Source organism: Rhineura floridana, chromosome 2, assembly GCF_030035675.1.
Source record: "Rhineura floridana isolate rRhiFlo1 chromosome 2, rRhiFlo1.hap2, whole genome shotgun sequence".
In the NCBI taxonomy this organism is placed as follows: domain Eukaryota; kingdom Metazoa; phylum Chordata; class Lepidosauria; order Squamata; family Rhineuridae; genus Rhineura; species Rhineura floridana.
Genome location: NC_084481.1, coordinates 118,791,949 through 118,815,908, shown reverse-complemented (window position 1 = coordinate 118,815,908; position 23,960 = coordinate 118,791,949). Strand labels below are relative to the sequence as shown.

The window sequence follows — 23,960 nt, the reverse complement described above, 5'->3', positions numbered from 1 at the left end:
CTAAGAATACATTAAAACTAATATTAACATGCAGTAAATTATTTTATTTATTTATTTATTTATTTATTATATTTATGTCCCGCTCTTCCTCCCAGCAGGAGCCCAGGGGGGCAAATATAAATCAATTATATTATTAAAATAACAGAAACAATCAAAGCAGCAAGTCAGCCCAGCAATGTAACAGCAGCAGGAGCCGAAGCCACTATCCCCCTTTCATTGAAAGTACTTGCTGCTTTGCAGAATGAACTCAGTGAAGTGTAAGATGGGCCTCTCTAGAACAAGAGGTCCATAGGCAAGAGATGCCATGGAAAAAGAAGACCTCACCACCACCAATCTTGCCTCCAAAAACAATACCACCTAGAGCAGCTTCTCCTAACCTTTTCTAGCTGGAGCTAGAGAAAGAAAAACATAATGGACCAACTTTCAATGATTATTGCTGAAGTTCTGGTTTATAACTGAAATACAATTTTCTGACTACGTGACCAGGGTATGGTCTGATGACATATGAGGCCACCACCCTGCTGAAGCTAAGCAGATCTAGGTCTGTTCAGTGCCTGGATGGGAGACTGCCTGGGGTAGCTACATGTATGATGCCTTGGGTTCTATGATAAAAAGGTGTGATAGTATTATTATTATTAACAACAACAACAACAACAACAATAATAATAATTTATTACATTTGTATACCTCCCCATAGCCGAAACTCTATGGGTGGTTTACAACAATTGTTGTTGTTGTTATGTGTCTTCAAGTCGATTACGACTTATGGCGACCCTATGAATCAGTGACCTCCAAGAGCATCTGTCATGAACCACCCTGCTCAGATCTTGTAAGTTCAGATCTGTGGCTGCCTTTATGGAATCAGTCCATCTCTTGTTTGGCCTTCCTCTTTTTCTACTCCCTGCTGTTTTCCCCAGCATTATTGTCTTTTCTAGTGAATCATGTCTTCTCATGATGTGTCCAAAGTATGATAACCTCAGTTTCATCATTTTAGCTTCTAGTGATAGTTCTGGTTTAATTTGTTCTAACACCCAATTGTTTGTCTTTTTTGCAGTCCACAAAGCTCTCCTCCAGCACCACATTTCAAACGAGTTGATTTTTCTCTTATCCACCTTTTTCACTGTTCAACTTTCACATCCATACATAGAGATCGGGAATACCATGGTCTGAATGATCCTGACTTTGGTGTTCAGCGATACATTATTGCATCTGAGGACCTTTTCTAGTTCTCTCACAGCTGCCCTCCCCAGTCCTAGCCTTCTTCTGATTTCTTGACTATTGTCTCCATTTTGGTTAATGACTGTGCCGGGGTATTGATAATGCTTGACAAGTTCAATGTCCTCATTGTCAGCTTTAAAGTTACATAAATCTTCTGTTGTCATTACTTTAGTCTTTTTGACATTCAGTTGTAGTCCTGCCTTTGTGCTTTCCTCTTTAACTTTTATCAGTGTTTGTTTCAAATCATTACTGGTTTCTGCTAAGGGTATGGTATCGTCTGCATATCTTTATGTTTCTCCCTCCAATTTTCACACCTCTTCATCTTGGTCCAATCCCGCTTTCCGTATATGTTCTGCATACAGATTAAACAAATAGGGCGATAAAATACACCCCTGTTTCACACCCTTTCCGATGGGGAACCAATCGGTTTCTCCATATTCTGTCCTTACAGTAGCCTCTTGTCCAGAGTATAGGTTGCACATTAGGACAATCAGATGCGGTAGCACCCCATTTCTTTTAAAGCATTCCATAGTTTTTCACGATCTACACAGTCAAAGGCTTTGCTGTAGTCTATAAAGCACAGGGTGATTTTCTTCTGAAATTCCTTGCTCCGTTCCATTATCCAACATATGTTTGCGATATGATCTCTGGTGCCTCTTCCCTTTCTAAAGCCAGCTTGGATGTCTGGCATTTCTTGCTCCATATATGGTAAAAGCCTTTGTTGTAGAATCTTGAGCATTACTTTACTTGCATGGGATATTAAGGCAATAGTTCCATAATTACTGCATTCTCTGGGATCCCCTTTCTTTGGAAGTGGGATATATATTGAACGCTTCCAGTCTGTGCGCCATTGCTTAGTTTTCCATATTTCTTGACAAATTTTTGTCAAAATTTGGACAGATTCTGTCTCAGTAGCTTGTAGCAACTCTATTGGTATGCCATCTGTTCCTGGTGATTTGTTTATTCCAAGAATTTTAAGAACAGCTTTTGCCTCACATTCTAAAATTTCTGGTTCTTCATCATATGGTTCCTCCGTGAATGAATCTGTCATCCTAGCGTCTCTTTTATAGAGTTCTTCAGTGTATTGTTTCCATCTTCCTTTTATTTCATCTCGGTCAGTCAGTGTGTTCCCCTGTTGATTATTCAATATCCCTACTCTTGGTTTAAATTTCCCTTTCATTTCTCTAATCTTTTGGAACAGGGCTCTTGTTCTTCCCATTTTGTTGTCCTTTTCTATTTCTGTACAATAACTATTGTAATAGTTTTCTTTGTCCCTACATACTAGTCGTTGTATAATTGCATTTAGGGTTCTGACCATGTTTCTATCTCCCTTTGCTTTTGCTTTCCTTCTCTCTTTAACCATTTTAAGAGTTTCTTCAGTCATCCATTGATATCTTTCCCTCTTTTTAACTAGAGGGATTGTCTTTTTGCATTCTTCCCTGATAACATCTTTGACTTCATTCCATAGTTCTTCTGGTTCTCTGTCAACTAAGTTTAAAACCTCAAATCTGTTCCTTATTTGACCTTTATATTCTTCTGGGATGTTATCTAAATTGTATTTTGGCATTATGATTGCTTTGTTCTTCTTTAGCTTTACTCTGATTTTCGATACGACCAGTCTTGTTTTCGCAGAAAGTATGGAACTTCTGCATCTTCTGCTACCACTTATATAATCAATTTGATTCCTATATTGACCACCTGGTGATGTCCACGTGCACAGTTGTCTTTTTGGTTGCTCAAAAAATGTGTTCACAAGAAACAAATCATTGGCTTCACAGAATTCAATAAGTCTTTCTCCTGCTTCATTTCTGTCTCCTAAGCCCCATTTCCCCACAATTCCTAGTTCTTCTCTGTTCCCTACTTTTCCATTCCAGTCCCCCATGATTATCATCATATCTTGTTTTGGTGTGTGATCAATTTCTTCCTGTACTTCTGCATAAAATCTCTCCAATTCTTCTTCTGCATTTCACGTTGGAGTGTAGACTTGGATGATGGTTATGTTAATAGGTTTCCCGTTTAATCTCATTGATATCACTTGCTCAGACCTTGCGTTGTAGCTCCTAATTGCTCTTGCTACATCACTTCTCACTATTAAAGCAACCCCGTTTCTTCTTCATTTCTCATTTCCTGCATAAAATATTTTGTAGTTGCCTGATTGAAAATGTCCCATTCCTGTCCATTTTAATTCACTCACGCCAAGTATTGTAATGTTGATGCGTTCCATTTCTTGCTTGACAATTTCTAACTTTCCCTGGTTTATGCTTCTCACATTCCATGTTCCTACTGTGTGCGTCGTACAACTCCTGACTCTCCTTTTGCTTCTGTGCGCATCAGACTCTGGGCTTCCTTTTGGCTTTGACCCAGCTGCGTCATTCGTCACAGTGTTACTCGTACTTGTCCTTTGTTCTTCCCTAGTAGCTCGTTGAGTGCCTTCTGACCTGGGGGGTCTCATGTTCCAGCACTATCTCGTGTTGCATTTTGGATACTCTGTTCATAGGGGTTTTGTGGTAAGAGATATTCAGAGGTGGTTTACCACTGCCTTCCTCTGAGTTTGAGTGCATCTTAGTCTGGTGTTTCAGCTTTGACCATTCTGCCATGGGTGCCCCTGCTAGGAGTCTAGCCTCTTGGTCTAGACTCCTGACAGCATTGCTCTCAGCTTCTTCAACACTCTCAAGCCACCTCACCACATTAATGTGTGCATCCTAAAGGGGGTTACAACAATTAAAAACATTTTAAAAAACTGTTATCTTTTTGACAACAGGTCAAGACTTTCCTCTTCTCCCAGGCATTTTAGCATGTGTTTTTTAAATTGGTTTTTTAAAAAGTGTTTTAAAATTTGTATATTTGTTTTTAATGTTTTACAACAATTAAAAACAAATATACAAAACTAAAAACACTTTTAAAAAAAACAATTTAAAAACACATGCTAAAATGCCTGGGAGAAGAGGAAAGTCTTGACCTGGTGCCAAAAAGATAACAGTATTGGCCCCAGGCGCACGTTGTCAGGGGCATCATTCCATAATTTGGCGGCCACCACTGAGAAGGCCCTCTCTCTTGTTGCCAGACTCCCAGCTTCTCTACGAGTAGGCACCCGGAGGTGGGCCTTGGATGTTGAGTGTAGTGTACGGGTGGGTTTGTGTTGGGGGAGGCATTCCATCAGGTATTGTGGTCCCAAGTCATGTAAGGCTTTATAGGTTAAAACCAGTACCTTGAATTGAGCTTGCAAACATACAGGCAGCCAATTCAAGTGGACCAGAATCGGTTTTATATGTTCGAACCATCTGGTTCCTGTTACCAATCTGGCTGCTGCATTTTGCACAAGCTGCAGCTTCCGAACCGTCTTCAAAGGCAGCCCCATGTAGAGTGCATTGCAGTAATCTAACTTGGAGGTTACCAGAGCATGGACAACTGAAGCCAGGTTATCCCTGTCCAGATAGGGGCACAGCTGGGCCAGCAACCGAAGTTGGTAGAAGGCACTCCGTGCCACCGAGGCTACCTGAACCTCAAGTGACAGAGACGGTTCTAGGAGAACCCCCAAAGAAGTAGCAATGGCATGAATTACTGCCTGTTCACCAAACCAATGCCACCGGAGTTAAGACTTTACAACAATTGGGAACCAAAAAATTGGCATCACTTTACATTGCCAATTGGCTGGAGGATCTAGAAGGTGGACTTTAAATTAGGTAGTTTAGTGTTCTTTCTCTCTCTCTCTCTTACACACAAACACACCCATGGAACATAGATTTATTCTATTACAGGCTACATCACTGAAACCAATGCTATTACTCCAGGTTTTTCATCCTGTGGCAATAAAGGGTTGTGCCCAGCAAGACCAATTAATGTACAAGAATGTTTGAAAAGCTCCAGCAACCTACTGCCTCTAACGCTTTCCATTTAGATTAAGCATGTTTAGTCCCTAAGGAGCTGTTGAACCATCTGCTTAGCCTTCTCTGTCTTTTTTTGTAATTGCAAGTCTCCTCTGAACATTTTCCAGCATCCTTCATGAGCTGTGTTGTTTCCCAATTGCTGAGCCCAGTAGCTTAAGCAATGAGTTATCTGTGCAAAGTTGAGTTTGACTCAGCTATGGACAGGGTGTTTGCCTTATTGATGAGAAACTGGGGCTTGAATCCTTGGTTAGTCCTGGGCTCATCTGGATGACCTTGACTCAGCCTCTCTCCCACATCAGAGTGGTATTGTGAGAGTACAAGAGGAAAACACTGTGCATACCACCTTGAAGAGTGGAATATAAATTTAATACTAATAATATTATTAAATATTTAATAAATAATAATATTTAATAAATCATATATAATAATGTTGTATTCTTCTGTGTTGGGTTGCTTTAGAATGAGCACATCAGTCTTCTACCTGCATTGAGGCATTTCTGTTTCCCATGCAGATAAAAGCAATAGAAAAGGGGAGCCATTTGGTAATGCAGCTGGAGTCTCTCCCAGTAGGTTTGTTAAGTTGCAAATGATGCTTTGCAGTTAAAATATTGTGCGTCTTGCTGACAGTATACTTGATAGTTCACTTTCTATCAGTGGTAGATGATAACATGGGCCCTTTTTGTCACACAGTTGTTTCCAGCTAATGCCCTAGTGTCAGCGGAGATCTAGCAGTGTCATCCATTTAAAGTTCCCACTTAATAAAGCTGTAGAGAAGAAATATAGCCGCTCAGTGAAGCTTGATGGTCTTGGTGTCATTCTGTAAACTGTACAGGCTTTTAAATGTGCGGTGCCAAACTCTATGCGGTACATACTTTCTTTGATTTAGGGTAAGTGCAGTGTGATTGTTTTTTAGTCATGTGTGCAAACATTTATAAAACTGTTTGCCATATTCAAATATTCCATTGGTTTCACACCCACCCACACATAGACCTTGGGCTTCCTAAGAACATAAGAACATAAGAAGAGCCTGCTGGATCAGGCCAGTGGCCCATCTAGTCCAGCACCCTGTTCTCACAGTGGCCAACCAGGTGCCTGGGGGAAGCCCGCAAGCAGGACCCGAGTGCAAGAACACTCTCCCCTCCTGAGGCTTCCGGCAACTGGTTTTCAGAAGCATGCTGCCTCTGACTAGGGTGGCAGAGCACAGCCATCATGGCTAGTAGCCATTGATAGCCCTGTCCTCCATGAATTGGTCTAATCTTTTAAAGCCATCCAAGCTGGTGGCCATTACTGCATCTTGTGGGAGCAAATTCCATAGTTTAACTATGCCCTGAGTAAAGAAGTACTTCCTTTTGTCTGTCCTGAATCTTCCAACATTCAGCTTCTTTGAATGTCCACGAGTTCTAGTATTATGAGAGAGGGAGAAGAACTTTTCTCTATCCACTTTCTCAATGCCATGCATAATTTTATACACTTCTATCATGTCTCCTCTGACCCGCCTTTTCTCTAAACTAAAAAGCCCCAAATGCTGCAACCTTTCCTCGTACGGGAGTCGCTCCATCCCCTTGATCATTCTGGTTGCCCTCTTCTGAACCTTTTCCAACTCTATAATATCCTTTTTGAGATGAGGCGACCAGAACTGTACACAGTATTCCAAATGGGGCCGCACCATAGATTTATACAACGGCATTATGATATCGGCTGTTTTATTTTCAATACCTTTCCTAATTATCGCTAGCATGGAATTTGCCTTTTTCACAGCTGCCGCACACTGGGTCGACATTTTCATTGTGCTGTCCACTACAACCCCGAGGTCTCTCTCCTGGTCGGTCACCGCCAGTTCAGACCCCATGAGCGTATATGTGAAGTTAAGATTTTTTGCTCCAATATGCATAATTTTACACTTGTTTATATTGAATTGCATTTGCCATTTTTCCGCCCATTCACTCAGTTTGGAGAGATCTTTTTGGAGCTCTTCACAATCCCTTTTTGTTTTAACAACCCTGAACAATTTAGTGTCGTCAGCAAACTTGGCCACTTCACTGCTCACTCCTAATTCTAGGTCATTAATGAACAAGTTGAAAAGTACAGGTCCCAATACCGATCCTTGAGGGACTCCACTTTCTACAGCCCTCCATTGGGAGAACTGTCCGTTTATTCCTACTCTCTGCTTTCTGCTTCTTAACCAATTCCTTATCCACAAGAGGACCTCTCCTCTTATTCCATGACTGCTAAGCTTCCTCAGAAGTCTTTGGTGAGGTACCTTGTCAAACGCTTTTTGAAAGTCTAAGTACACTATGTCCACTGGATCACCTCTATCTATATGCTTGTTGACACTCTCAAAGAATTCTAATAGGTTACTGAGACAGGACTTTCCCTTGCAGAAGCCATGCTGGCTCTGCTTCAGCAAGGCTTGTTCTTCTATGTGCTTAGTTAATCTTGCTTTAATCATACTTTCTACCAGTTTTCCAGGGACAGAAGTTAAGCTAACTGGCCTGTAATTTCCGGGATCCCCTCTGGATCCCTTTTTGAAGATTGGCGTTACATTTGCCACTTTCCAGTCCTCAGGCACGGAGGACCCGAGGGACAAGTTACATATTTTAGTTAGCAGATCAGCAATTTCACATTTGAGTTCTTTGAGAACTCTCGGGTGGATGCCATCCGGGCCTGGTGATTTGTCAGTTTTTATATTGTCCATTAAGCCTAGAACTTCCTCTCTCGTTACCACTATTTGTCTCAGTTCCTCAGAATCCCTTCCTGCAAATGTTAGTTCAGGTTCAGGGATCTGCCCTATATCTTCCACTGTGAAGACAGATGCAAAGAATTCCTACTTGTGGAAAGCTGATATTAGTGTAGTTATTAAGCTCAGAGGAGCTAGTGAGGGACAGATGAAGTAGGAGAGCTGGCCTCTGAGGAAGCATGTCCTTTTGAGGCCAGTTTTCTCCTCTTCACGGATCCTTTAAATCAGAAATAGCTATTCTGTGGCTGTCCAGAACTTGTTCAACTCCAGCTCCCATCAGCCTCAGACACCATGGGCAATAGTCAAGGATAATTAGAGTCCACAGCCAGCCCTGGTAAACAGTGAACTTGTTTAAATAATCCTTTGCGGGGCGGGAGAGGATTTGTCTTGGAAGAGGATTTGTTCTGTTGCAACAAATCCTTTGGGTAGTGGAAATGGTGTTCAGAGGAGGTGACCTAACTCTCCACTGCCAAATGCTCTCTGCTGCCAACATTCGAAGGAAGCATGAGGGGAACAGGTGCACGCAACCCTCAGATCCATATGTTTTGGAGAAAGCCAGGGCCTCCCCACAATCCACTATTTATCTGAATACCTCAGTGGTCCCGTCATCTGTAGGACTCACTCCTGTCCTGTGTTTCCCTGTGTACAGTTGGCAGGTGCCCATCAAACCTATACACAGCACACCCAGCTTAAAAATAGAAATACCATAGTCTGAGGCAGTATGCTTCTGAAAACCAGTTGCCTGTAGCCGCAGAAGGGAAGAGTGCTCTTTCATTAAGGTCCTGCTTGTGGGCTTCCAATGGGCACCAGGTTGGCCACTGTGAGGACAGGATGCTGGACTAGATGAGCCACTGGCTTTATCCTGCAGGCTGTTCTTATGTTCTTAGAGAGAGTGATGAATGTAATGCAGGCACACAGATTTTTCAGAGATTTTCTCTATTACAGATGGCTGGCTTCACTTAAGTCATCTCAAAAATAAATTCCGTTGTGGTGGTGATAGGTATGTAGAAGAAATTACTAAAAGAGCAACAGTTGACCCTGAAATAAGACTTAATGCGCAGCATCAGACTGTAGGATAATTTATATCAACTTGTGTCCTGATTTTTTTCTACAGGAAGGAGGCATTGTTGCCCTCTTTAAGATCTGCCGTCAGGATTGCTTCAGGTGTCTTTATCCTCAGACTCTCAGGACGCTGGCATCCGTCTGCTGTGTGGAAGAAAGCATCCAACATCTAGAAAAGGTATGATCACCTCAGCACTCTGTCTCTGCAAAAGCAATGCCTTTTCCTTAGGACTTGTGTTACTGTATGCATAATGAAGCCATGAGCCATGGATCAACATAAATTGTATATTCTTACCAAACAGGGACTTATACCTTGAGGAGTTGGCCACAAATATTCAACCTCTGGCGATGGATTGTTCAAGAAATAATTATTTTGTGTTTGAGGTACAGATCAGGGTTGTGAATATCATCACCTTGAGATAGATAGCAACACTGCCATTTATTTTAATTGTTGTGCTTTTATTAAGCTACCATTTTCTGCCTGTAGATCTTGAACAACTTGCAAGTAGCAAACAGTCCTTTGGAGAAGGTTTATTTCTCTGCTGGGTGTTTTCTGGATTCTCCCTTCTTTTTGTTTACAGTAGAATACCGTAGCATAGCATCCTGGAACAAATCTTGACATAACTATAACTCTGATCTATGTTATAGTGTACAAGGATTGCTATGATAATATCTATCAACCGCATTCTTATCCTGGCTTCCCCACAAGGAGCTCAGGGTGGTATACTGATTCTACTTCCAACTATTTTATCCTTGCCATAAACATCCAGAAGCTCCTTCTGAATTAGCAGAGTTTTATTTTTTCTTTCCAATGATGATAACAAATTCCATTTTCCTACACCAAACATACACTTTCATTATTTACCTTGTCCCATTAGAATGATAATAACATGTTCAATTGGCTGTAATAACTACTTGGAGGCTATGCAGTTACCATTTTACATGGGAAAGTAAATATAGAGTTACCTGATAAGAAGTATATGAAGTGATTCTCTCTGAATTTATTATATGACTTTGTTTATAAATTTGTCCTCTTTAACCCTCACCCCCCCAAACAAAAATTCATTGAAATGTAGAGAGTTCTAAATAAAGTCATTTTCCTGACATCACTTCAGTGATGAGGTGACACATAAGAGGTAGAGTAGCACCAGTTCTGAGACAAATATAACAGCTGAAGATCAGAAAGAGGTTTTTAGCAATGTGCTACACAAGCTAATTATAATTGTCAAAGGCAGATATTTGACAAACTCTTATAGTAAACATGAAAAAGCCACCATTTATTATTTGAATTGCTCATGGTCTCCCTTCCCATTTTTAAACTTAGGAAAATGAGCACTATTACAGTCACTAAATCATGATCTCATCCTTCATATTTCATAAAAAACATCTTGTATGTTTGAATAATGTGCCTCTTCAACTAATGATAAATGATTTCATTTCTGCTTTACAATTACATGTCTTGTAATTTAATGCCTTGAAGGGAAGCAAATAATGATAGAACATCTGCAGCAAAAGTGAAAACTATAAGCCAATTGTCCACAGTTTTTTCTTCATATTGTAGTTGGGCTTGGAGCATGCATAGAGAGATTTAGTTTCCTTTTCGCAGTTAACCTAGGATGGCAATATTTTTAAATGGAAGGAATTTATAAGATCTTCTTGATCAGCATTCCCCTGGAAAAGCTACTTACTAGAGTTGCTGCTGCAGGACTCACTGTGATATGAATATTAAGGAAGTACAGTATGTGATCCATGATTTCTACCTTGCAATTCTTTGACTGTCATTTGTGCATTCCTACAAATATTAGGGATTATTTCAGGTGAACTAATGAGAACCTGAGTGCCATGGACTTTGGCAGTTATCCAGTATCGTCTCTGCAGGGGCAATGGCAGAATGCCCCTTTTCCTGCTCTGTGTCCTGTTTCCATTTCCAAGCAGAAAAGGGAGACAAGGGGGATTGAGCCATTTGTATTTATGTTTTCTGCAAAATTGCATCTATGTTATAAAGGAGAGAAAATATTAAAATATACAAACAGTGAAGAGAAATATGAGGCCTGGCGCCAGTGGACAGCAGGTTGGCCCCTGAAGAGCCCTTCCTTAGCCTGGGAAGGTGGAGCTCCTGCTCTGTGTTCCACACCAGCTTTGGGTTGCAGGACTCAGCGACCCGACACTGCTGCATATCACAGAGCAGGAGCTCCCAGGCAATATACATCCACACCTAATACAGGCAACACAGGCTTAAATAAAACCTGCCCATCCCACCTACCTCCTGCATCAGTGTGCACACTGCACACGCTGCAAACGCTGCAGGTGCATGCCTGCCATCACCCAAGATGGCGGTAGGAGCATCCCTAAGCAGTTGAGCACATAGGGCATGTGCACTGATGTGGGAGGTAAGTGGGGTGGGGAGGCCAGCCTACTTAAGGCTCACGTTGCCTGTATCAGGAGGGGATGTTGGGGAGTATGACACTGAGGGCCCGGGGCAGGCTGGTGCTGGCCCTGGGGCTTATGCTGCATTAAAGGGTACCACTAACCACAGGAGGGGAATTTAGCAGAAGAGCTCATGTTTTGTGTGCAGAAGGTCCTAGGTCCAATCCCTGGCACTTTTGGTTCAGAGGCTGCCCAAGATAGGAGATAGCTTTTCTATAATCATCTTTACTACATTTCCCCCCTTTCCTATGACCATGTAAAAAGAGCTTTGCTACATACCCATGTAATATTATCAGCTACAATATTTAAAGCACTTTAAAAAAACCTAGGAAATGACAAAATTAGTGATTTTTGGAATTCTAACACAATGGCACAATATGCTTGACATACATGCAGAACAACTAAATGCTGTCTTTGGTAAGACAGAACCTAGTAGTTGAGGCAAATATTTATTTATTTATTGGATTTATATGCCACCCTTCATCAGAAGATTACAGCTCAGAGAGCATTTAGCTGCCATAAGAAGCCATTAAAATATTCTCATTTCCATTCACCAACAATGCTTAAAAATTTCAGTCATGGGAAGTGAAAGAAAAGTGAGGCTGCAATCCTATTCCCACTTACATAGGAGTAAGCCACTGTGAACACAATGGATCTTACTTCTGATATGTATAGGATTACACTGTTGAAGCTCTTGCATGTCAATTCTTTTCTAAAATGATTAATTTTATTTAGTTTTGCAAAATCATTGTGATCCAATGCTGCATGCATTTCTTTTTGTTTGAAGACAATTGGGAAGCGTTTAATATATAAATTGTAGAACAATCTTGTGAAAATTCTCAGAAACATAAACTCAACTCCATTGACAAGGTTTCAGGAAGAGATCTGCAGCTACCTCCCTTTCTACATTTTAAAAATGCCACCCCAGGCAGCTGTTATATCTTTCCTATGTATAATTATGCTGCGTTAATTTGTTCCCGGTACATTATGGTACTTTGCACAAAACCTCATAGTGCATTAGACTTCAGAAACATAAGTTTAAATCACAAACAGATTCATGAAATTGGAAGTTGGGGACAAAGCAATGAAATTTAGATCACACAGGTCAAAACAACATTTTTGGGCAATTAGTTTTCTAAGCCACTAATGTTTCTACAAGACCATTTAAAATGATAAAACAGGCTGCATCACCTAATGGAATATTTAGTGCTGTATTGTGGTAACTGGGACTGGCATGCTCATGAAGAGATTATAATGGTTAGTTACAAGAAATAATACAAACATCCTGTGCAGGTTCCTCTAGGGGAAGAACACCAGTGTGTGCGAGCAAACAGAAATGCGGTGGAAAATGTTCTGTTTTTTTTAAAAAAAAATTATAGATATAGTGTTCTTCAGCTTCACCTGTAACTGGAAAAATTAGAAGCTATCAGTAAGATTGTCAACACACAACCCTTGAGAAATTTAACGGATGTTATCATAATCCCCCCTCCGAAAATATTATTTCATCAGTCAAAACATTATTTTAGCATAAAAGTAACAGTAAACAACAGTGTAATCTGTACACAATAATCCAAATGCCAACTCTTTACAGTGCAAATTGGGCATTGTAGAACATAATGGGAGTGTGGGATGTATCCTAGAAAAAGCAGGTACCATTTCCTGGGACAGCCCTGCATGAGCGCTGAAAGCTAGCTATGCAGACTCATGCGGGTTTTGTATTAGTCATTGGATATATTTTGCGGTCGATGGGTGAAATAATACGCAGACAACAGCAGCTATGGTTGAATAAAGGGCCACTTTATTAAATTATAAACAAGAACGTTTAAAGCGACCTGCAGAGGTGAAACCTAAGTGCGGGAACTAACTATAGGCAAGCAGCTTGCCCTACAGCTCTCGGGCGACCAGCCCCTGCTGGGGCAAATGGCAAGCCCCCTTTTGCTTACCCCTTGCCCCGGCCACACCTTGTAGGTGAGTAGGGAGGCCTTCCCACGTCATCACCCCCCGGGGCCGTAGAACCCTCAGGTGGATGAGGTAAGTTGGCCCCAAAAGCAGTCCATATCCTGCCCTCGGGCCGTATAACCCTGAGAGACAGGCCTCCGGAACCACCAATCACCTTGAAAGGTGCCTAAGGGGGCCACCTAGCTGTCATTACCTATTTCCCCTCCCGCACTTTACCGAATCCATGTCCAAAATATGTCCACGTTAATAATTTGATTTGAACCAAATTAGCCAAATTAGCCAAAACACAGCCTATTAATCACGACACCCTCTAACCCAGTTCCCTCCATCCCCCAAAGTGTGGAGCAGGCAAAAAACCTGCCCGCCAACAAGGGTGGGCAGGATAAAAATTCCTACTCAGCCCCGAAGCAACCATGGTCACACTGTAAAAGAGGGAGGGCGGGACGGGCGTCGCGAGCCAAGAGGAAGTCGGAGGGGGCTGAGCGGGCTTAAATAGGCCCATAGCTCCGCCCCCTCCGTGCAGAACGTCGCGCGTCATCCCAATGCGACGAGCGACGTTCCCTTCTTCAAAATGGCTACTGCGACTTCACCCTCGGCCGCAACTGTGCTACTGCTCCCCAGAGCTTCGCGCAGGTAAGCGAAGCTGCATAGCTATTGGGTAGAAAGCCCCAACTGCCAACTTACATTGGAAGAAAGGAATGTGACCTGTCAATTCCTCTGCCCTTAGCAGCTTTCACTGTCATTGGCCATGGTATCTGTCTGGATCACCTACATGGACTGGGTGTTGGTGGAGCAGTTGTTTCTTGCAGGGTAGGTTCCAGAAGGCGCTTGTGGAACGCTGTAGTTCCTCTCCATGAAAATGGTCCTAAAGGTTAAATTTTGTCTCTTGTGCTTTTTAACTTTTAATGCAACTACTGGAGAAAGAATGGCATGCCATCGATATGGTGATAGCACCCCACTCTAATTCTCCTTTTCAACAGATCTAGTTATTTATTTATTTATTTATTGTATTTGTATACCACCCCATACTGGGAGGTACCAAGGAATTCCTTATGAACAACATGTATGTCCCTGTGGGGAAGGTAGTATTGAAACACTCTATCGTGTTATATTTAACTGCCCCATTTATGAAGCTGTGCGTCGCAAATTTCTATCTGGCAAAATGGAAAGTATTGTGCGGTTAGACCCTGATAATAAGTTACGTTATTTAATTACAGGAATAAAGAAAGAAACAACAATGAAGGTTGCAAATTTTATATATGCCGTGCAATTGTTACAGTTGGAAATTCCACTTACCTAATGTGTGTATTTTATGGATGTAAATGTACAATTTTTATATGCCTGTAATAGGATGGGTCTTTGACCGCAAATAAAGTAAAGTAAAATACCACCCCATAGCCGAAGCTCTCTGGGCAGTTTACAGTAACTAAAAACATTAAAAACAAATTTACAAATTTAAAACACATCTTTTAAAAACAATTTAAAACACAATTTAAAAAATTTAAAACAATTTAAAAACATGGTATGGTGATGACTTTCTTCTAACATCAAAATCAGGATGAAAATGAATAAACTCAAGTCAAATTTGAATAAAACAGAGTCTGTTATGATGGGGGATTTAGTGGACCAACTAGTTGGACCAGAATTCTTGTTCTGGAAAGGTGTTGTGCTGAAAACCCCAAATGGAACTTTTCTTAGTATATTCACATTGGTGGACAAAAAGTAGAACAGAGGACAAAGAAATCCAAATCTGTAGTGAGCTAATAAAACACTTTTAGTATTGGAGATGGCAATCATAACATTTGTGATGGTCAGCAGAAGAGGATCTCTCTCTCTCTCTCTCTCTCTCTCTCTCTTTGTCATAGGAAAGTGGTGGCAGCACTCCTAGTGATATCTGGAGCCAGTTCATCCCACTATATCTCTGTGAAATGACACTACGTCATGCTATAGCATATTTTCAGGGAATTGCTGTTGCTAGGGAGCTGAGAGACACATGGTTGCCCCTGTAGATTTAGTTTTAATTCTGATTTTTAGATAGTATATTTTAATGTTGAGTTTTTGAATTTTGCAACTTTTATGTTGAAATTAGATCTTGGAATTTGACCTCAACCTTCAACCTGCTCATTTCAGAATCAAAATTTGTCCGTTTCCTGATTAATCGTGATTAACAATTGAAGCTAATATAACATGTACAAAATGCTATTGCAAGTCACCTATCAGATGCTGTCAAATATTGACTATACTTTATGCCATCTGCTTAGATTATTTCAAATGTTTCACATATTTGTGGAATATCTGCTGAATATTCAGGTATTGGGATTGGACTCAATGGCCTTATAGGCCTCTTCCAACTTTACTATTCTCTGATTTTTTATCCAGAGACTACTTGGATAATATTTGCCATCCAAATCTGGAACACTGAATTTTGTTCAGAATTATGGTGGGCAAATTGGTTTCAGCTTTGAGACACAATCATGTGGACAAGCTCTAAGAGTAATATCTCTAAGTGAAGACGTATAAAAAGGGCTCACACAATGGCAAGGTGTGAACAGGAAAAAAGAACCAAATTCAACCTCACTCAATAGCCCAACCCAAACTGGATTGATTATTTAATTATTTAATTACATAGCTTACATGCTGGAATGGGTTCTAAGCAGCTTACAATGGCTTCTAAATCGTTTGCCTAAGTTAATAAGTCTAAGGACCAGCTATTACCAAATAGAATCCTGTTCTGTGCCTTTTTCGCATTCTAAAAAAGAAGCTGTAATTGAGATTAGTGAAATAAATTTAAACGAAGGATGTTGTCTTTGGAGTATAATACTTTTTGACAGATGGGCTCCAGATAAGAAATAGCTCTATTACTAAAATTAGGACATCTCTCCAGAGCATTATAGATCCATGACAGTGCCTGGATGATGCCAGTAGGGCTTAACTGAAAACTTCTTAGTCAGAACTAATATCTAATTAGAGTAAAAGGAATGCAGTCCCATGCCGGTATGAATACCAGTTACTGCAATATAAATTATCACCTATTCTTTATAGGATAACAGATAATGCATTAAACCAGGGATAGCTAACATGGTGCCCTCCAGATTCCCATAGTCCTTGACTACTGGCTACGGTCTCGTCTGTAATCAAGGAAGCAGCATCATATTACCATTGCAAACATTAATCAAAACAATACCCAAATATTATGACTGAACAAAGTATATTTGTTTAAAACATCATGAAGAGCCCAATAGCTAGAATTTGTTGATTTACATAGAAATTGATAGGATGAATTGTATGTGTGCTGCAGAGAGGCTGATAATGGTCTTTCTAATACAGGCTGTGATTAGAGGAACAGCAAATGTTTTATTGCTATGAATCTTGTTATTTAGCCTTTTGGGACAGATATGACAGGGCAAGGCAGGGTTGTTGGACTATTAGGCCACAATATAGGAAGCGACTGCCAAGTGCGTTTTAAATGGATTAGGGGCAGGGATTGTTCCTTACGGGATTATGAGGATGATTTTTCAGGAGGAGGGAGAATAGACATTTTGGGTGGGAGGCCTGGAGTAAAAATTTTGGAGTGATTAGATGCACTTTTCTAAGACTAGTTGGAAGAGCTGAGAATGGATTTATCCTGACCAGGCAGGGATAAATGGTGAGTAGATTACAGCACTCTAATAGTAGCCAGTGTGGCGTAGTGGTTAAGGTGTTGGACTAAATCCCCACACAGCCATGAAGCTCACTGGGTAACCTGGGCCAGTCAGTGCCTCTCAGCCTCAGAGGAAACCACCTCTGAATACTGCTTACCATGAAAAACCTATTCATAGGGTCGCCATAAATCAGAATCGACTTGAAGGCAGTCCATTTCATTTTTTTCAATAGTAGATCCAAAGAAGTGGGTGAAGGTTTTGTGTAACTTTCAGAGCAGTCTTATGTGTGTCTGCTCAGAAGTAAATGCTGCTGTGTTCAATGGGCTTACTTCCTGGGTATAGGATTACGGTCTGGGTGTCTACAGGACACAGAAGGCATTTCTTATTTTGAAGTTTTGTAACTTCCCTTGAGTAGTGTGCATGATAAGTAAAAGCCTATTCCAAATGCATAAAATACACTGAATTGCTAAATACTCACAATCTTTGTTTAAAATATTTTAAACTTTAGACAAATTGCTCCAGTAGTTTGATATTTCTCTGTTTACAGTGGTGCTTGTTTGTAGATCAAAAAAGTGATGGTTGCAGAGCTCAAAACCATAAGGATTATTCTGAGGAGCCTACTTAAGAAAGAAACTTCTCTTGATAGCAGGAAAATACATAAAACTGCATGACTGGGAAAATCAATCTCTCTTTCTCTTTCTCTTTGTATTCTCATAAGGCTGCCAGAAAGGCAGAATTCATTTGCTCATGTACAAAGTGTTTTGAATAGCTCCACTTAGACGAAATGCTTGAAACAAGAGGAGATATTGATAGATGCTTCTTAGAGCCATGTCACCTCTGATTGTGGTGTTTTGGGTTTTTTTGCCATACTTCTAGTTTGAAAAATTGGTAGTGATTATCTTTAACTATTACACATAACTGCATGTAGAATTACTGGAGATCATTGTCACTACCAACTTTTCAAGCTTAGAATATTACAAACAACAATAAGAGATGACATAATGGCCATTAAATTACAAGCATAATTTTCCTTCATGATGGTATTATCAACCAAGTCTGGGCCATCTCAGCCTGATCATCAGACTCCAATAACTATCCTACATCTGGTGAATAAGTCTTACAGTCTCCTTTGTTCAGTATTACATAGGTCACAGCTGCAAATGAAGAGTCAGACAGACCCAAAATGACCAAAATGTATTGAGACATTTAATGTGGGAGGATGATTCCTATGGTAGTTGTTCCTTCTGAAACAAAACTATTTAAGAACTGAATGATGTGGCACAGTCAAATAATATTAAAGTCCCAGACACGTGATTATCATTTACTGGATACTGCCTCCCCAAAAGGCTTCTTCAATTAATTAGCAGTGGAAAATGTGCTGTCTTTGGCAGATAGTTTTGTGATTTATTTTAGTTTATGGCCTGGGTGTTCATATATGCATTTTCACTCCTGGCTGCTTTCAATATGGATTTTGTAGCTTTAAAATTATTGAAATGGAAACAAAATAAATTGAGGGATCCATTTTCTGTTGCAGACAGGTGATATTTGGAGGAGAGCTTTATGCACCTTGGTGGCACCTACATTGTGGAATTTGCTCCCCTCTGAAATAAGGCAGGTATAAACTCTTAATGGGTTTTTACTGCCTAGTTAAGATTCACCTGTTCACTCAGGCATCGGGTAGTTACTAATAATGAATTGGGGTTATAATGTATTGTTCTGGTTCTTAAGTTAAGTTAAATGTTTAAAATTGTGTTTTAATCTGCTGATTTTATTGTAACCTACTCTGCATTTGGCTAATAAATTTATTAAATAAAACAAATAAACAACATGACAGGAGGTAGTTTGGTGCAAAAGGGTCAAAATATCACAAAAATATACAAAGTTCACAGCTAGATATTGAAAAACAAAACACATTTCAACCTTTCAGGAAGAACACACAGCAGAGTTGATAAACGCTTTGTAGATTTTTAAGATGAAAAACTAAACATATTGGCTGCATTTGCTCATAATGCTATGCCAAACCATGGCTTAGCACAAATGTGTGGGCTCCTGAGGAGGAGATCACACCTGCTTTGCTCTTCCCTGCCCCTTTTTTTTCTTGGCTGCTCCTCGTGGTTAAAGAGGAGAGAGCTTAATCACAAGCCTGGGTTCAGATGGTACGCTAAGCAAAACTTAGCTGCCATGATGCGCTGAGCTAAAAGGATCAGTGAGGAGCACAGTGAGTGTGAACTCATTTCCAGGAGGCAGAGCATTCATGCAGTCCCATTGAAAACCTCTAGGATGAAGATACAGCAGAGCTGATAAAAGCACTGCAGATGTTTAAGGGTGTACAGATGTCTAGAATAATATTCAAACTGACTGAACTACAGAGTGTGTTTCTTTTGTGACTGCAATATTTGGTTACTTACGAGTTTTGACTAAAATGCTATTTAGGGTGTAGTCTGCAAAAACTTATGCCCGATGAAGCCACAATGCATTGCTGCTGTTTATTATTTTTCTATTCATTTTAAAAGAGTAGATAATGTCAAGATCCTTTAGCATTCAAAGGCTTCAGTACTACTTCCAAGACCAACTCAAACTTGATCAAAGCATTCTCCTGTCAACATGGTGGCTTGTTGGGATTGTTAGGTTTTCCAGTCTATCTTAAGACTTCCAACAACAAGAGTATTCACATTCTATGTCAAATATACAAATAAAATGAGTGATTTTACGAAACTGTGTTTCCCCTAAATCCTAGCTGTGGGGAGAGGGTGAACTCAAAATTTAATGGCATTGTATAATTCTTTGGCATTTTATACCATAGGGTATTTTTCCTTTAAGCTAAATATTTCATTTTGAAGAATAGCAATAGTACTAGATTTATGATTGAAAAGCCTGTCATTATGAGAGGATGTGAACAGACTATTGTGAATGAGAAATAGCTTGTGGTCATCTGATGACACTTTTGATTTTATTCAGGGATTTATAACAATGGATAAAACAGAGGCAATAATCAAAGTTGACAAATAGTCCACAATCATCTGAGAAATGAACTCCATCTGAGAAACCAACTCCAATGTGACTGATGATAACTTTGTTTTATTATAGCTCAGGGAAACCCACCTGGCAAGCAAGCGGACTTTTCTGAAGAGAAAGAAAAAGCTTGCTCAGCTTTGAAACTCAGGACAGTGTTTAATGAAAAATCAGTGATGAGATTTACAGCACCAAGGCTTAAATGTTCCCTCCCCACAGTGGTGAAAGCTGAGAGAGAACTTCAAGAGGAGAAGAATGTAGGAAAATAAGAAATACATACATATATATATATATATATATATATATATATATATATATAGCCCCAATTAGGTGAAAGACCTAACTCAATACGATAACTCTCAGTTTGAGTCATTTAAATATGTTAATATTTATATATTTTTATTAATGAGCATACATATAACCCAGTGGATATTCAATACGACTAAAAGTAATTAACATAAAAATACACACACACCCCAAAAGAAGGAAAAATATGTAATGGGCAGAGCAATCCTGGCATTGGGGGGAAGGAGATTCTGTGACAAGGCAACCACCATATCTGTGGCCCCGCTGGTTAGGAAATGGGGGGGAAATGTTTCCAGAGATGTACCAAGGGATCTTCCAGTGTTGTACATGTCGGAGGGTCCTCCAGTGTCATAAAAAAATCTGGATCAAAATTTTTTTGGTCCAGTTAAAAGATCAATTCACTAATAGGCAAAACCTCCTGCAGTTTATGAACTTATCTATAGCCAACAGATATTTCTATCAAACTTTAAAAAGTGGGGAAATTGGGCAGTTATAGTGAATGCACCAGGGGAACAGGAGACCTGACCTCCTCTCTGAGATATTGTACTGCCCTACAAATTTGTCAAAATGCAAACACAAGTTGATTTGGTCTTTCACAGTCTAATCCACTTCTTGTGTTGCTTGGAAAAATTTGGTAAAATGTGCCTCTGAGCATATGTTGAGTGCTGGCAACTCTGGCATCTTCAAAGATGGAGTGAGCTGGTAGGAGGAAGAAAGAAGAGGGGGAAGGAGAGGAAGAAGGGTGGAGGAGGGGTGAGGGTGAGGGGAGGGGAAGGGGAAGGAGAGGAAGGGAGGGTAGAGGGAGGCAAAAGACAGGTCGATTATTTGCATGCTTATTGAGTTCAATGGGATTTACTTCCATGCAGTCATAATTAGGATCGGTGAAACTGTTCAGTGAGGAGAAGGAGGGGGAGGGGAGGGGAGGGGAGGGGAAGAGGAGAGGGAAGGAAGGGAGAGGGGCAGGATAGAGGGGATAGGATGGAGGAGGAGGAGTGGAGGGAAAGTTTGATCATTTGCATGCTTATTGAGTTCAGTGGATTTACTCCAGTGCAATAATGCTTAGGATAGGTGAAACTGACCTGGGGGAGGGGCAGGGTGGGGGAGTAGGGGGAGGGAGAAAGGTGTTAGTCTAGCTATTAGAACACTGACAGTTGGTTCTTACTGAGCGTGCCTGTGCTATCATAGACTCCAATGTTAAATTTCTCAAATTAATTAAAAATCAATCAGCCATGCATTTTTTAAACTTTTAAATTGCAGAAGATAAAGATCAGAGTATGGAGCAAGGTCAGTAATAGAATTACAGGTCCTCTGTGAACATGGCTGATTTTTAATTAATTTCAACAAATTATGAGAACACTGACAAAAAAGTCCAACAGGAGTCTGGATTTTTTTGTCTCTTTGAACTCTAAACTTCGAATTCTAGATTCTCTCTGAATGGTTTGTGTATCGCTATGAAAACTTAGAGGGTTGTTAAGCAACCGTTTCTGAGTTCAGGACTATAAGTTTTGCAAGCTTTTGTTTTGAAATGACCTTACGGGAAGCAGCAGAATGACATAGGGGTATTTTCAATTTAACATTGTACAGTGCGAAAAATCTATGCTGGTTATAGTATACAGCCACTCTTGTGGCTATATAATACCCATGACGTACACTGAACATGTCTACAAAGAAGGAGGTAAGCACCACCAAAACAAAACAGACATCACCTCATGACTCTGACTAGAGCCCTCTTCACATGTTTTGGGATCTCCTCTGCATGGGGGGGGGTTACATTATGGCAAACTCTGTCCCTTGCTATACAAGCATTCAGTTGCATGTCTGCAACTTGCCTGTGTCAGAACACAGCTCTCCATCAATCTGGGAGTCTGGCAAAACTAGGGTTGCCAATTGTGTGAAGAGCTGGCTGTGCATGCACAAGTATATGCATTGCAGACATGAAACAGAAAGCATATATGGTGAGATGCCTGAGCCTGCCACTTCTGACATACGTGCACTCATTTAATGTATGGATGAGCCTAATAATGAGTGAAGAAGGCTGTAGCAGATGCATAACCAAAGCTACCTTATTAGTTTAAGTAGCAATGGCACACACATTCACACAGAGTTAACAAGCAGGTAGGCAGGGCTTGTGTAAACCTATGAATCTGGACCCTGCACGTTAAAAACATTGGCCAGTAGCAGTCAATGTGTTTTGGGAGTGATTGCAATAGTTCATAAAGAAAAAGCAGTGTCAGTTGGCACCAAATCTCCTTGCCAAAGCATATTCTTTACTGGAGCCAAACACACTACTATAATGAAGTAGAGTTGCTGACATGCTGGCTTTGCCTCTCACTACAAACCATACTGCTGACTTAGTGATTTATCAGAAAAATCTTAAGACACAGAGGCACAGTCTAAACCTGAAAGCTAACTCAAATGTATCCCCTTTCTTGAGTTTGGCCAAGCATGAAAGCCTCTTTTTATCCTTTGTTTCTGTGCATATTCTATGTGTCTTCACGTGAATGCACACAGTCACTGGTGCTTGTAAAAAGTGGCAGGAGAACTCAGTGGCAGAGTATCTGCTTTGCATGGAGAAGGTCCTAGGTTCAATCCCTGGAATATCCTGGGGAAGACCCCTTCTGAAACCCTGGAGAGCCACTGTCTATCTGTGTAGATAATTCTGAGCTAGATGGACCCATGGTCTGACTTAGTATACGGCAGCTTCCTGTGCTGGTGGCTAGAGTCCTGTGGCCACCATTTTCATCCGCCCTCAATGTTCCTGGAGTGCTGCTACATTGTGATGTAGCATCATTCTGAGGTGGCCTCTGGGAAGAAAGTTGGCATTCTGGGGGAAACCCTTGTAGGGTTGGTTTTTTTAATATATAAAAAAGAAATAAAAGAAGCTGCCACTCCTTTATATAAGGGAATTTAAGCTTCCCTTTTCTAACTTCTCAGCACGCACTTTCAAAAAGAACCAAGCGTTCTTCCAAAAGAAAGTTCAGCCATGAACTGAACAACCTTAACTTCCCTTCTCTGATACTGATAGATAGAAAATGCTGGTAGATAGAACATGAGACATAAGAAAAAGTATTTTACAAAGCCAGGAGCCCTCAATTGCAGTAGACAGAAAATAATGCCTTTAGACAGAGTTTAGGCAATCTCTCTGTTTCTAAAACAAAGAACAAGCCTAGCATATTTATTTATGCCATAAGCTTTCATTTCTAGAATTCTTTTCTAGGAGTAGCCAATGTAGTGTCCTTTGGATGACGTTGGAGTACAGCTCCCATAATCCCTGACCACTGGTCATGCTGGCTGGGCCTGATGGGGACTGACAACATTTGGAGGGCACTGTGTTGGCTATCCCTGTTATAGTCTGATAATTGAAAGTACAAGTACAGGAAGCATGGCAGTTTCAGAGCAAAAAAGATTCTTAAGGACATCTAAAATGGCTTTTCTGCTAAACTCTGTCTAATTCACGGAGGTCAGGATACTTGTAATGTACGTTTCTTTGCCTCATTGCCCAATCCAGAATACAGGTTACCTTATATCATTCTTTTTACAAGCAAGCAAGCAGACAAACAAACAGCCTCCAAATAAGACAGGAGCTGGTGCGAAATCCTTGGTTAAACTCTATATTGGACTCCTGTCATTCCCTCATCAGAATAACTGAAATAAAAATCAGCAGAGGAGGCTAAAGGTTACAAACCAGATCTCAGTAATAAATTCTATGAT

The 23,960-nt window shown here is 40.5% G+C and overlaps 1 protein-coding gene across 3 annotated transcripts in view; it reads left to right on the top strand.

Annotated features, from left to right (window-relative positions):
* The window catches only part of INSC (INSC spindle orientation adaptor protein), a 250,036-nt gene that overhangs the window by 153,368 nt on the left and 72,708 nt on the right, over window positions 1–23,960 (top strand). For all 3 annotated transcript variants that reach the window (XM_061610294.1, XM_061610295.1, XM_061610296.1), the window contains one exon: window positions 8,957–9,082. In XM_061610294.1, coding sequence (XP_061466278.1) covers window positions 8,957–9,082 — 126 coding nt within the window. The remainder of the gene's footprint in view (window positions 1–8,956; window positions 9,083–23,960) is intronic.